Genomic DNA, 14515 nt, shown 5'->3' with positions numbered 1-14515 from the left:
AATAGTTGTTGCATGCTTCATACCACTAATTTTTTCTCTATCTCCTAAAATTATGTTTATTTCCAAGTAGTGCTGCTATTTCAAATAATAAAATTGTATTTTGTGAAACACTATTCTAAAAATACTCCTGCGTGTTTTGTATACATTAATACTGTATACATGATAGTGTTTACATATAATAATTGTGAGTACTATAGTGTTATATTCTTTTTTATTATACTTTTGGTTTATATAGAATTTACATATGGCAGCAAAAACATGCTCTGTTGTGTGACAGTGTACCTATAGGCTGTGCTCTATTGTCACAATGTCACAATAGTTTGCGTGTTTATACTCTGTGCTCTATTGTGATGATGTAAATGTAGTGTGTGTATCTATGTGGTTATGTATCAACAGGCAGCTCTCTGTTGTGATAAAAGCATTTTTAAGCTTTGCTCATATTAGATGATGTCACAAAAATGTCTGTATACTTATAGGATGCTCTGTGTTGTGATTATGTCACAATAGTTTGTGTATTCATATGCTGTTCTTTATTGTGATGTCACAAATGTTTGTATATTTATAGGCATTGATCTAATGCAATGATGTCACAATCATATCTGCATTTATACACTGTGCTTTATTGTGATAATATAATAATAGTGTTAATATAATGAAAGTTTGCTTTTTATTCTGATGATGCTCTATTTTGTTGATGTCACACTGGTGTGTTCATTTTAAGCTGCTCTTTATTGTGAATCTATCACAATGGTTTGGGCATTTAAAGGCTGTAATAAATGTTTGTGTGTGTCTTAATAAGCCACCCTTATTGTAATGATTTCACAGTTGTGTTTCTATATTGAAATACTTGGGGGTGATGTATGTAGCATCAAATGTAGCTTTTTGTACTCTATGAAGATGTTTGTGGTGCTGAATGCCAAATTAACTCCATTGAAGCTAGCGTCCATTTAAATTGTTGCAGGGTACTACCTCACTTCTTCAACTATATCTAATCCTGCTTAGTATTCTGGCTTTTACTGAGTAAATGTGTGAACTTAAAGGGGTACTCCTATCTTAAGCCTTTATGTCATATCCTTTGAAAAAGAAAACCTTTTTTTATTATACATAACGCCTGAGTAACGCAAATGTTTTTCTTTCAAAGCTCGTAATCTCTTATCTCAGGATATCTTGAACCGAGACGAAAACTAAGAAAGGACAAATCTGTGTCTTCCGAATAAGGATCTGACGGGGACAGGGACCCCCGTTCATGAGATAGGTGTGGGTACCAGAGGTGGGACCCACATCTATCAGACATTTCTGGCATATACCGGGGATATGCCATAAATGTCTAAGATGGAATACTTCTTTTATGGCTGTGTGTATCTATAAATTGCTCTTTAACCCCTTAAGGACGCAGCCTAGTTTTGGCCTTAAGGCTCAGAGCCCATTTTTCAAATCTGACATATTTCACTTTATGTGGTAATAACGCCGGAATGCTTAAACCTATCCAAGCGATTCTGAGATTTTTTTCTCGTGATACATTTGGCTTTATGTTCGTGGTAAAATTTGGTCGATATATTCAGTGTTTATTGGTGAAAAATTGCAGAATTTAGAGAAAATTTTGAAAAAATAGAATTTTTCAGAATTTAAATGCATCTGCTTGTAAAACAGACGGTTATACCACCCAAAATAGTTACTAGTTCACATTTCCCATATGTCTACTTTAGATTGGCATCGTTTTTTGAACATTCTTTTATTTTTCTTGGACGTTACAAGGCTTAGAACATAAACAGCAATTTCTCATATTTTTAAGAAAATTTCAAAAGCCTTTTTTTTAAAGAACCTGTTCAGGTCTGAAGTGGCTTTGAGGGGCCTGTGTATTAGAAACCCTGATAATACACCCCATTTTAAAAACTAGACCCCTCAAAGTATTCAAAACAGCATTTAGAAAGTTATTTAACCCTTCAGTCATTTCACAGGAATTAAAGGGGCAATACATGACAAAAAAAGGGCATTTAAAAAATACAAATCTGAGGGTACAGCTGTAGCCTTTGTAAAATATAAAGAGCTTAATAAAATCTGTAAAAATGTAATAAAATTAGCAAAAATACAAAATGAAAGGCAGGTGGCCAAGGATAGTAAAACAAATCCTAAAAAATTCTTCAAGCATATAAATGCAAAAAAGCCAAGGTCTGAACATGTAGGACCCCTAGATAATGGTAATGGGGAGTTGATCACAGGGGATCAAGAGAAGGCAGAGTTACTAAATGGGTTCTTTAGCTCTGTATATACAACAGAAGAAAGAGCAGCTGATGTAGACGGTGCCAGTGCTGTTAATATATCAGTTGATATACTGAATTGGATGAATGTAGAGATGGTCCAAACTAAATTAAATAAAATAAATGTGCACAAGGCTCCGGGACCAGATGGGTTACACCCTAGAATTCTTAAAGAGCTTAGTTCAGTTATTTCTGTCCCCCTTTTCATAATATTCAGAGAATCTCTAGTGACTGGTATAGTGCCAAGGGACTGGCGCAGGGCAAATGTGGTGCCTATTTTCAAAAAGGGCTCTAGGTCTTCCCCGGGTAATTATAGACCAGTAAGCTTAACATCCATCGTGGGGAAAATGTTTGAGGGGCTATTGAGGGACTATATACAGGATTATGTGACAATAAATAGCATTATAAGTGACAGCCAGCACGGTTTTACTAAGGACAGAAGTTGTCAAACTAACCTAATCTGTTTTTATGAAGAGGTGAGCAGAAGTCTAGACAGAGGGGCCGCTGTGGATTTAGTGTTTTTAGACTTTGCAAAGGCATTTGACACTGTCCCCCATAGACGCCTAATGGGTAAATTAAGGACTATAGGTTTAGAAAATATAGTTTGTAATTGGATTGAGAATTGGCTCAAGGACCGTATCCAGAGGGTTGTGGTCAATGATTCCTTCTCTGAATGGTCCCCGGTTATAAGTGGTGTACCCCAGGGTTCAGTGCTGGGACCACTATTATTCAACTTATTTATTAATGATATAGAGGAAGGGATTAATAGCACTATTTCTATTTTTGCAGATGACACCAAGCTATGTAATATAGTTCAGACTATGGAAGATGTTCATGAATTACAGGCAGATTTAAACAAACTAAGTGTTTGGGCGTCCACTTGGCAAATGAAGTTTAATGTAGATAAATGTAAAGTTATGCATCTTGGTACCAACAACCTGCATGCATCATATGTCCTAGGGGGCGCTACACTGGCGGATTCACTTGTTGAGAAGGATCTGGGTGTACTTGTAAATCATAAACTCAATAACAGCATGCAGTGTCAATCAGCTGCTTCAAAGGCCAGCAGGATATTGTCGTGTATTAAAAGAGGCATGGACTCGCGGGACAGGGATGTAATATTGCCACTTTACAAAGCATTAGTGAGGCCTCATCTAGAATATGCAGTTCAGTTCTGGGCTCCAGTTCATAGAAAGGATGCCCTGGAGTTGGAAAAAATACAAAGAAGAGCAACGAAGCTAATAAGGGGCATGGAGAATTTAAGTTATGAGGAAAGATTGAAAGAATTAAACCTATTTAGCCTTGAAAAAAGAAGACTAAGGGGGGACATGATTAACTTATATAAATATATTAATGGCACATACAAAAAATATGGTGAAATCCTGTTCCTTGTAAAACCCCCTCAAAAAACAAGGGGGCACTCCCTCCGTCTGGAGAAAAAAAGGTTCAAGCTGCAGAGGCGACAAGGCTTCTTTACAGTGAGAACTGTGAATTTATGGAATAGCCTACCGCAGGAGCTGGTCACAGCAGGGACAGTAGATGGCTTTAAAAAAGGGTTAGATAATTTCCTAGAACAAAAAAATATTAGCTCCTATGTGTAGAAATTTTTCCTTCCCTTTTCCCTTCCCTTGGTTGAACTTGATGGACATGTGTCTTTTTTCAGCCGTACTAACTATGTAACTATGTAACTATGTAACTATGTAAAGCAAAGTGGAGGTGAAATTTGCAAATTTCATTTTTCTTGCTGAATTTCAATTTTATTCAATTTTTTTTTCTGTAAGACAGAAGGTTTTATTAGAGAAACACTACTAAATATGTATTGTCCAGATTCTGCAGTTTTTAGAAATGTCCCACATGTGGCTCTAGTGCACTCGTGGAATAAAACACAAGCACTAGAAGCAAAGAAGCACCTAGTGCATTTTGAGGCCTCTTTTTTTATTAGAATATATTTTAGGCAGCATGCCAGGTTTGAAGAGGTGTTGAGGTACCAAAACAGTAGGAATCCCCCAATAGTGACCCCGTTTTGGAAACTGCACCCCTCAAGGAATTCATTTATGGTTGTTGTTGCCATTTTGACCCCACAGTTTTTTCACAGCACCTATTTGAATTGGGATGTGAAATTAAAAAAATTTATTTTTTCCAATAATATGTAGTTTTAGCTCAAAAATTCTTATTTTCACAAGAAATAAAATACTACATTTTGTTGCCCAATTTGTCCTTAGTGCGGCAATACCCCATTTGTGTTGATAAACTGCCGTTTGGGCCCATGGGAGGGCTCAGAAGTAAAGGAGCGCTATTTGTTCTTTGGAGTCCAGATTTTGCTGGATTGGTTTTCGGGTGCCATGTTGCATTTGCAGAGCCCCAGAGGTATCAAAGCAATGGAAACCCACCAGAAGTGACCCCATTTTGCAAACTACACCCCTCAAGGAATCATTTATGGGTGTTGTGACCATTTTGACCCCATAGTTTTTTCACAGAACTTATTTGAATTGGGCTGGGAATTAAAACAAAATTAATTTTTTCCAATAATATGTAGTTTTGGCTGAAAATTTCTTATTTTCACAAGAAATAAAATACCCCATTCTGTTGCGCAATTTGTTCTGAGTGCAGCAATACCCCATTTGTGGTGATAAACTGCGGTTTGGGCCCATGGGAGGGCTCAGAACAAAAGGACCACCATTTGGCCTACTGGGGATTTTCTGGTGCGAAGTCATGTATGTAAAAGCCCCTGAGGTACCAGTACAGTTGAAACTCGAAAGAAGTGACCCCGTTTTAAAAACTACACCCTTAAGGCATTCATCTAGAGGTGTAGTGAGCATTTTGACCGGAGACATACACCCCATAAACTGTAATGTTGGTTCTCACGGGTACGACAATACCCTACATGTGGCTGTTATCAGCTGCCTGGGCACGCAGCAGGACTCAGAAGGGAAAGATGAGGGGGATAAGCTGTGCGGAGTACATCAGGGTAAGTAAAATTGGGGTAAATTTTAAACCAAGGGATGTATGAAAAATTTTAAAACACTCTTTCATACAGAGCTCTGGTTTTTCGGGACACGTGTCACATTGATATATTGTGTCCTCCCTTATCCCCCTCTTATAGCAGACTTTGCACCTCTGCACCTCTTTTGACTTTTTCCCTTCTTGCCAGTTTGGGGAACTTCTCCTGGAAAGTGTTGCCCTGGTACGATGCGTGTGGCCTCGCTTCCAGAAGTACTGGGTGTCCCCCTTCTTGGTCCCTAAAGATTAGGTTCTTGATAATCACCTCTTGAAATTCCAGGAAAGTTCCTGATGGCCTGTACATCGATGTAGCACGTACACATTGTACAAAGCCATCGGTATGATGTGCACGGCCAGCTTCTTATACCACACCGCATGGCGCTGTAGGGCTTCAGGACTTGAGCTGACAAGTCCACCCGTCCCATGTACCTATTGTAGTCTAGGATGCAGTCTGGTTTGGGGGTCTCTGTACTGGTACCTCGTACAGGTACATGGGTACTGGTGTGACATCTCTCTTGCCCTTGTACTTGACACACAATATGTTGCTGCTAGATTGTGCCCTGCTCTCACCCCTTCTTGTTTGTCCAAGCAGAGTCTTAAAGAGGCTCTGTCACCAGATTTTGCAACCCCTATCTGCTATTGCAGCAGATCGGCACTGCAATGTAGATTACAGTAACGTTTTTATTTTTAAAAAACGAGCATTTTTGGCCAAGTTATGACCATTTTCGTATTTATGCAAATGAGGCTTGCAAAAGTACAACTGGGCGTGTTGAAAAGTAAAAGTACAACTGGGCGTGTATTATGTGCGTACATCGGGGCGTGTTTACTACTTTTACTAGCTGGGCGTTGAGAAGAGAAGTATCATCCACTTCTCTTCAGAACGCCCAGCTTCTGGCAGTGCAGATCTGTGACGTCACTCACAGGTCCTGCATCGTGTCGGCACCAGAGGCTACAGTTGATTCTGCAGCAGCATCAGCGTTTGCAGGTAAGTAGCTACATCGACTTACCTGCAAACGCCGATGCTGCTGCAGAATCATCTGTAGCCTCTGGTGCCGGTGTCCTCGCTCGTCTGACACGATGCAGGACCTGTGAGTGACGTCACAGCGTGATCTCTCGAGAACACGGCTGTGACTGCACTGCCAGAAGCTGGGCGTTCTGAAGAGAAGTGGATGATACTTCTCTTCTCAACGCCCAGCTAGTAAAAGTAGTAAACACGCCCCGATGTACGCACATAATACACGCCCAGTTGTACTTTTACTTTTCAACACGCCCAGTTGTACTTTTGCAAGCCTCATTTGCATAAATACGAAAATGGTCATAACTTGGCCAAAAATGCTCGTTTTTTTAAAATAAAAACGTTACTGTAATCTACATTGCAGCGCCTATCTGCTGCAATAGCAGATAGGGGTTGCAAAATCTGGTGACAGAGCCTCTTTAAGGAGGCCTCTCAGATTTCTTCTAGCAGTGCCGCATGCCGCAGGACTTCTGGAAGCGAGGCAGTTGAAGAGTGGGACGCTGGTATAAAAATTATCCAGGTAGAGGTGGTAACCCTGGTCCGGCAGTGGGTGCACCAAATCCAACACAATTTTTGCATTAACTCCCAGTAAGGGGGGGGGGGGCATTCTGGGGGCTGAATACTGGTGTCCTTCCCTTTATATATCCTAAATTTGTAGGTATACCCTGATGCACTCTCGTACCACTTATACACCTTCACACCATACCTTGCACTCTTACCCGGCAGGTACTCGCGGAGTTGAACACTCCCTTTAAAATCTACCAAGGACTCATCAATAGAAATACACTTCTCGGGGTGTATGATTGGGAAAGTATTGCCTAATTTATTTATATTTTTAGGTTCCAGTTCAGTTCTGAAGTTGCTTTGAGGGGCCCATATATTAGAAACCCCTATCAAACACCCCATTTTAGAAACTAAACCCCTCAAAGTATTCACAACAGCATATAGAAAGTTTATTAACCCTTTAGGTGTTTCACAGGAATTTAGAGCAAAGTAGAGGTGAAATTTACATTTTTTTTTTTGTCAGAAAATCCTTTTTATACCATTTTTTTTATAACACAAAAGGTTTTAGCAGAGAAACGCAACTCAATACTTATTGCCCAGATTCTGCAGTTTTGAGAAATATCCCACATGTGGCCCTAGTGCGCTAATGGACCGAAGCACCGGCCTCCGAAGCAAAGGAGCACCTAGTGGATTTTGAGCCCTCCTTTTTACTAGGCACCATGTCCGGTTTGAAGAGGTCTTGTGGTGCCAAAACAGTGAAAAACCCCCAAAAGTGACCCCATTTTGGAAACTAGACCCCTTGAGGAATTCATTGCCGTTTTCATGGGGTGCGTGCGGCTTTTTGATCAGTTTTTATTCTATTTTTAAGTGGCGTGGTGACTAAAAAACAGCAATTCTACTATTGTTTTTTTATTCAATTTTTTTTTACAGCGTTCACCGTGCGCTATAAATGACATATTCACTTTATTCTGCGGGGCGATACAATTATGGCGATACCAGATGTTTATAGTTTTTGTATGTCTTATGGCATTTGCACAATAAAATACTTTTTGTAAAAAATCATTCACTTTTTGTGTTACCTTATTCTAAGAGCCAGAACTGTTTTATTTTTCCATTAATAAAGCCGTGCGAGGACTTATTTTTTGCGTAACGAACTGTAGTTTCGATCAGTACCATTTTTAGGTACATGCGACTTTTTGATCTCTTTTTATTCCATTTTTTGGGAGGTGAAGTGACCAAACAATTGTGATTCTGGTACGGTTTATTATTATTTTCTTTTACGGCGTTCACCGCGCTGGATAAATAATGAAATCATTTTGTAAGTTCAGGCCGTTACGGACGCGGCGATACCAATTATGTATAGTTTATTTGTTTGTTTATATATTTTTATTAATAATAAATGACTGATGAGGGAAAAAGGGGGATTTTTACTTTTATTACTTTTAAAACTTTTATTTTCTTATTTTTACACCTTTTTTTTAACTGTTTTTTTACTTTATTACTTTGTCCCACTAGGGGACTTGAGGCCAGGAGGCCCTGATCACTATTCTAATACACTGCACTACATGCGTAGTGCAGTGTATTAGAGCTGTCAGTTACTCACTGACCTCAAGCATAGTGGGTCCTGACTTCGTCAGGACCCACTAGGCTTCCGTCGATGGCATAGCCGGACGCCATTGTTTGGTGTCTGGTTGCCATAGTTACCAACGCCAGCCGCTATCGGTCCCCGCTGTAGGAGCTGCGGCAGCTGCTGTACGAGACAGCAGCTGTCACAGCTCCTGTATGTGTCGGGAGGATGGCCGAAATGGCCGTTACTCCTGCGACGTAATAATCCATCGCTGAGCGCGAACGATACGCTTAGCGTAACGGATTATTACGCTGCTGAGCGTTAAGGGGTTAAAGCGATGTCAAATGTTTGTGTATCTTTAGTGTATGCTCTATTGTGATGCCGCAGAAGTATGTGAAGATACAGGCTGCTTTTTATTGTGATTACATTACAATAGTTTATTTGTATATTTCAGCTACACTGTTTTATGATGCCACAGGTGTGTGTATTTATAAGCTGCTCTTTATTGTAATAAAGTCGCAATAGTGTGTGAATTTACAACACTGCTCTATTGTGAATTATCGTGTATGAATGTTTGTGTATAATAATAGGCTTTGCTCTATTGTGATGAGGGCATAATTGTGTGTGTGTGTGTGTGTGTGTGTGTGTGTGTGTGTGTGTCTATAAAGGCTGATATTTATTGTGATTATGTCAAAATAGTGTACATTTACATTCTGTTATCTATTATGATGTCACCATATTAGGTTTATTTATAGGCTTCTGTCTATTGTGATCATTTCACAATAATTAATATACAATGCATTCGGAAAGTCTTCAGACCTTTTCACTTTTTTCACATTTTGTTATGTTGAGGCCTTGTGCTAAAATAAAAAAAATCACGTTTTTCCCCCTCTTTCTGTACTCGATACCATATAATGACAAAGTGAAAACAGAATTTTAGAAATGTTTGCAAATTTATTAAAAATGAAAAACTCATATTTTGCATGTACATGATGATTCAGACCCTTTGTTTTGACACTTGAAATTTAGCTCTGCGGGCCTCCCATTTCTCTAGATCATCTTTAAAATGTTTCTACACCTTGAATAGAGTCCACCTGTGGTAAATTCACTTAATTGGACATGATTTGGAAAGATACACCCTTGTCCATATAAAGTCTTACAGCTGGCAATACATAGAGCAAAAACCAAGCCATGACAGATCTGGAGAAGGGTACAAATCATTGGTTCACCTTCCAACAAGACAATGACCCTAAGCACACAGCCAAGACCACACAGGAGAGGCTTAGGGACAAATCTGTGAATGTCCTTAAGTGACCCAGCCAGAGCCCTGACTTGAACCCAATTGAACATTTTGGAAAGACCTGAAAATGGCTGTCTACTGACGGTCCCCATCCAACATGACAGTGCTCGAGAGAATCTGCAGAGAAGAATGGCAGAAAACCACCAAATCCAGGTGTGCAAACCTTGTGGCATCGTACCCAAGAAGACTGAAGGCTGCAATCACTGCCAAAGGTGCTTCAACTAAGTTCCGAGTAAAGGGTCTTTATTATGTCAATGGAATATTTTAGTTTTTCCTTTTCAATAAATTAGCAAAGATTTCTTACATTCTGTTTTCATTTTGTCATTATGGGGTATTGAGTGCAGAATGATGGGGGAAAACTTGAATTTGTTTTTATTTTAGCACAAACCTCAACATAACAATATGCAAAAAAATTTAAAGGGTCTAAAGACTTTCCGAATGCACTGTATGTGGTTTTATAGGCTGATATTTAATTTGACAATGCAACAAAAGTGTGTTTGCATGTGAACTAATAGAGTGTGCTGTATTGTGGTGATGTCACGATAGTGTCTTTATAGACTTGCACTGTATTCTCATGAAATTGCAATAGTGGGTGTATTGTAGAATTATGGACTCCACTATAGTTTGATGATGTCACAAACTATTTATCTGTATGTATAGACTGTGTTTACTTATGTTTATCTCACAAATGCCCTACTGTGATGATGTGTTTATAGGAAGTACTCTATTATAGTGATGTCACAATATTCTTTCTACATTTACAGGCTGTACTTGCCCCAATTGTGGTGATGTCATAATTGTATGTAATAGTATTTATAGGCTGCACTCTATTGTGGTGATCTAAATGTTGGGATGCAATATATATATTTATGTGCTAGTCACAGAGTATTACATTTTTTGCCTTAGCATTGGTTAATTAATAAAATGCTGGTTGATTTCTAACCCGAATATATGCTTCTCTTCAGTCCCTCTATGGGCGGATAGGATTTCAGAAGGACATATTTCAATTGTTTTCTTCACGGAACGGCCAAAACCTCCTCTTCAGTGATGACACACAATGTTTGATTGCGTTTGATAGAATGATAGAAAAAGACATTCTGGAGGATTATTTTGGCAAACCCTATTACATGGCTATACACAACGATAACCACTGCTTACCAAAATCAGGTATATTTTCATCATAGTCAATAGCACAAAAAAGTTACTTTCTGGAAATTTGATGTATCATTTGTTTTAATCTTGGAGTGATATGTCTCAAATTTCATGATTTAGAGCTAATTTTACAAAGTCTCTGAGTTTTTTTTTATCATGTTTGGCTGAAGACACATTTCTGTGTAAAATCAACTTCCCCTTTTAGGTTACTATAGTATGACCAAAAGTATACAGAGTAAATAGCAAAGAATTTATATTTGGCCCTGGAAGCAAAAAAAACCCATCTATCTGAAGGATGACACTGGCCAATTATCAGGCAAACGAGCGGTCACAGAATTTTATCGTTTTAAATTCTGAATATATTATCGTTGTCGGCAGCACATCTCCCTTTGTAAACATGTATGGGGACGAGCGATCGTATTAACGAGTGCTTGTCCCCATCCTAGCTCCTAGTGAAAGGAGCAAACGAGCGCCGATCAACGAGCTGTTTCGTCGATCGGCGCTGATTTACATGGCCCATGTGGGGACATGTAAAAGTACCTTTACCCTCCCGTTTCCATTCCATTAGCATGCTATGAGTGTGAGACAACATAAGACAAGAAGGAACTACCATACATTGGACATAAAGAATTCACACATCCTGGCAGAGAAGTGGCGACTTTCCATTATAGTACAGTAAGTGGACAATATGGAAAAAGCTGAGCACCCTCACTGGGCTATTTCCATATTTCCCATTCAATATAGTGGTAGGACTCCCACTGATCAGTTATTTAAGGCATATCCAATGAATAAGTCCTAAAAAGGGACATAAGGGGAGGTTGTATATCATCTTCTACCTAATGCAACAAGTTTGAATAACGTTTTACATGATAAACTAATCTTTTCCTTCTGTTTGTATCTACAGAATTGGCTTCTGCTTGCATGTTCCATAACAGCTGAGAAGACCTAGTATTGGAGACTTGGTCATTGAGCTGTCACCATTCTTCCACTTTTATTTGTTTTCATTCCTCCATATTAGAAATTTCAGTTTTTCAAATAAAAAGTGACTTTACTGAACTTTTTTTTAAATTCATAAAGCACATGAGCACGTGAAACATAATGATATGCTGCAAAATAATATTAGCTCCGTTCCTTCTGGTTGAATGAAAAAGAAAAAACGCTGCATGAGATATATTAGGACTGACTGAAGTGCGTTGGAGTAAAATGCAAAAAATGAATTAATAGGCTCATGCCCCTTAATAAATTTGTTGCATCTTGGGCTGTCCCAAAACAGAAAATTACATTTACACCTGCTGTGAGCAGGTGTAGATTTGCACTGCTTTTTGCTGGTTTTAAACATAATACATTTGTCAGATCGCTGTTGGCCATGCCCGCTCCCCCTAAAACCTGCTCACTTTTCTTGCTACTTTCAAAAGTAGTGAAAGGAGAGAATAGTCACAAATTATAGCGCAAATATGACGTGTGACAAAATTTGCAACTTTTCAATGCCAAAATACTGGCACAAATCAATTCATACATTTCCCCAAATGTATTTTAAAAGTAGAACATAAACATTCAGCTCCCATAACAATGACAACCATAGTGCCCCATAAGCGAGCACACTGAAGTTATGCATTTTATAGTCTGTCCAGTGTCTAATAGATAAGTAGAGATGTCCGAGGTGACTATGCAATTTAAGAGTCTTAGTGTTAGGTTCGCACTTACTGTAATTGTGATGTCACTCAGGGTCCATCTTAATAACACACATTTTACAATCCATGTTAGTGAGTGAGTGATCAAATGGTGTAGTCACAAAGTTAAAAATGTATCAATTTGAGCTCAAAGTTAAAAATAACAAACTTTGCAATATATTTATTTTAACAATACCGCTCCAGTTGCTAGTCGCCAATGTTCCTCATTCCTGCTGACCCTCCCTGCCGCAGCGGTGATGTTTCAGTCAATTGATGTCACCATTGTAGCCACCTGGACATCAGCACTATGGAATGATGACAGGTGCAGAGTAAGTATCATAAGTATAAAGAAAAGTTTGTGATTTTCAGTTTTGAGGCCAAATTTATACATTTTTAAATCCTGTAAAAAAAACAACAAAAAAAAACCTCTGTAAATGTAAAAGCAAAAAGTTTCTTACTCGTACTGGCTCATTCATCCCCACAAATCTTCTCCTCGGTCTGTGGTACATTAGACAGTCTGTATGTAATGCTATCTGCCCCTGTCCCTGTCTAATAGGTCATAGATTTATTGGGGTTCTATTTAGAAGTGAATGGGAGTTACAGAAACAGTGTAGCACAGAGACCTCGGATGTTTCCGTACTCACGACCATGTTGTAACTTAGTGGGCAGAGAGCAGCGATAGCAGGACAAGGTAGGATGGGAATTAAGGGCTCCCATTCTAGAGATAGGTGTGGGTCCCAGAGGTGGGACCCGCATCTATCAGACATTTATGTCATATCCTGTGAATATCCTATAAATGTTCAAAACCCTTTAAAGGCTATGTACACCTTTGAAAGCTTTTTTGTTAAGTTCATGTTTTTAGATTTGATCATCCCACTACAGGACGGTCTGTAACCTACGAGACAGACTTGTTCAAGAGTCACTGTTTTGCACCTCCAACCTAGAGAACATAGTTATTAGAGTTAACTGCTAGAGTATCACTCTTTAAAAGGGTTCTCTGGGACTCCATATTCATAGCCTATCCTTATTATAGGTCATTAATATCAGATCAGTGGGGGTCTGACTCCCGAAACCTCGCCAATCAGCTAACTGAAGGGGCTGCAGCGGTCGTCAACGCAGCCTCTTAATAGTTTGCCAGGCACAGTGCCGAAAGACTTCCATAGTGGCTGTGTCTAGGATTGCAGCTCAGTCCCATTTATTTGAATAGGACCAGAACTGCAATCCAAGACACAGCCGCTGCGGAAGTGTACGGTGCTGTGCCCGGTAAACTATGAAGAGGCCGTGGCAACGAACTACACAGCTTCTTTAGTCTGATGAACAGTGGGGAAAGTCAGACCCTTACTGATCTGATATTAATGACCTATACTAAACATAGGCCTGAATGTAAGAGTCCTGGAGAAACCCTTTAATAATTTCATGTCGTCTATCGATCAAACAATTCATGTTTACATAACCCCCAATGTCATAGCGACCAAAGATTATTTTTATGTTTGCATAAATGATTTTACACACGATCAACGAGCGTTTTATCACTAATCATTCAGTAGCTTCACCTATTTATATTAAGCGTGTATATTGGCGTTAATATATCTTTATACACGTCGGAGATCCATTTTCCTGATACAGAGCTCCCCGGCATCGCCATATATTTAGACAGTTAAGTTTGAAAGCTTACAGCATACTTTGTTATTACTAAGTTCAATGTATAAACATTATGCAGTAATCTTCTAAGCTCACCCAAGCAATGGGAGAATTTTATTATTTAAATCAAGATCTCTGAAACGGAAAAAAACTTTAAAAAGATATTTGGACCTATTAAGATTAAAAAAACCAAAATGGTGTTCAAGCGTAGACAAACACTTGAAGATTGGCAGTAACTCCAGGCTAATAAGAACTTTTGTTGTGTCAACGAGTATCCAATATGTAAAACTTTGTGAATTGTAAAACCAAAGGTGTTGTTCACTGCATTATGTGTCCCTGGGTAAATCTATCATTTCTTTTAGAAGAAGAATCCCATATAATGTACCGTATTTTTCGGACTTTAAGACG

General features: G+C 38.9%; 1 protein-coding gene across 6 annotated transcripts in view; it reads left to right on the top strand.

Moving 5' to 3' along the window:
- Window positions 1-11852, top strand: part of LOC142759243 (saxiphilin-like) — a 137281-nt gene extending 125429 nt beyond the window's left edge. For all 6 annotated transcript variants that reach the window (XM_075861209.1, XM_075861208.1, XM_075861205.1 and 3 more), the window contains 2 exons: window positions 10610-10811; window positions 11701-11852. In XM_075861209.1, the coding sequence (XP_075717324.1) occupies window positions 10610-10811; window positions 11701-11735 (237 nt within the window). In that variant the 3' untranslated portion in view covers window positions 11736-11852. The remainder of the gene's footprint in view (window positions 1-10609; window positions 10812-11700) is intronic.
- The last annotated feature ends 2663 nt before the right edge of the window (window positions 11853-14515 follow it).

This window comes from Rhinoderma darwinii, chromosome 4 (genome assembly GCF_050947455.1).
Source record: "Rhinoderma darwinii isolate aRhiDar2 chromosome 4, aRhiDar2.hap1, whole genome shotgun sequence".
Classification (NCBI taxonomy): Eukaryota; Metazoa; Chordata; class Amphibia; order Anura; family Rhinodermatidae; genus Rhinoderma; species Rhinoderma darwinii.
Note: the sequence above shows the minus strand (reverse complement) of the source record. Positions and strands in the feature narration are given on the sequence as shown.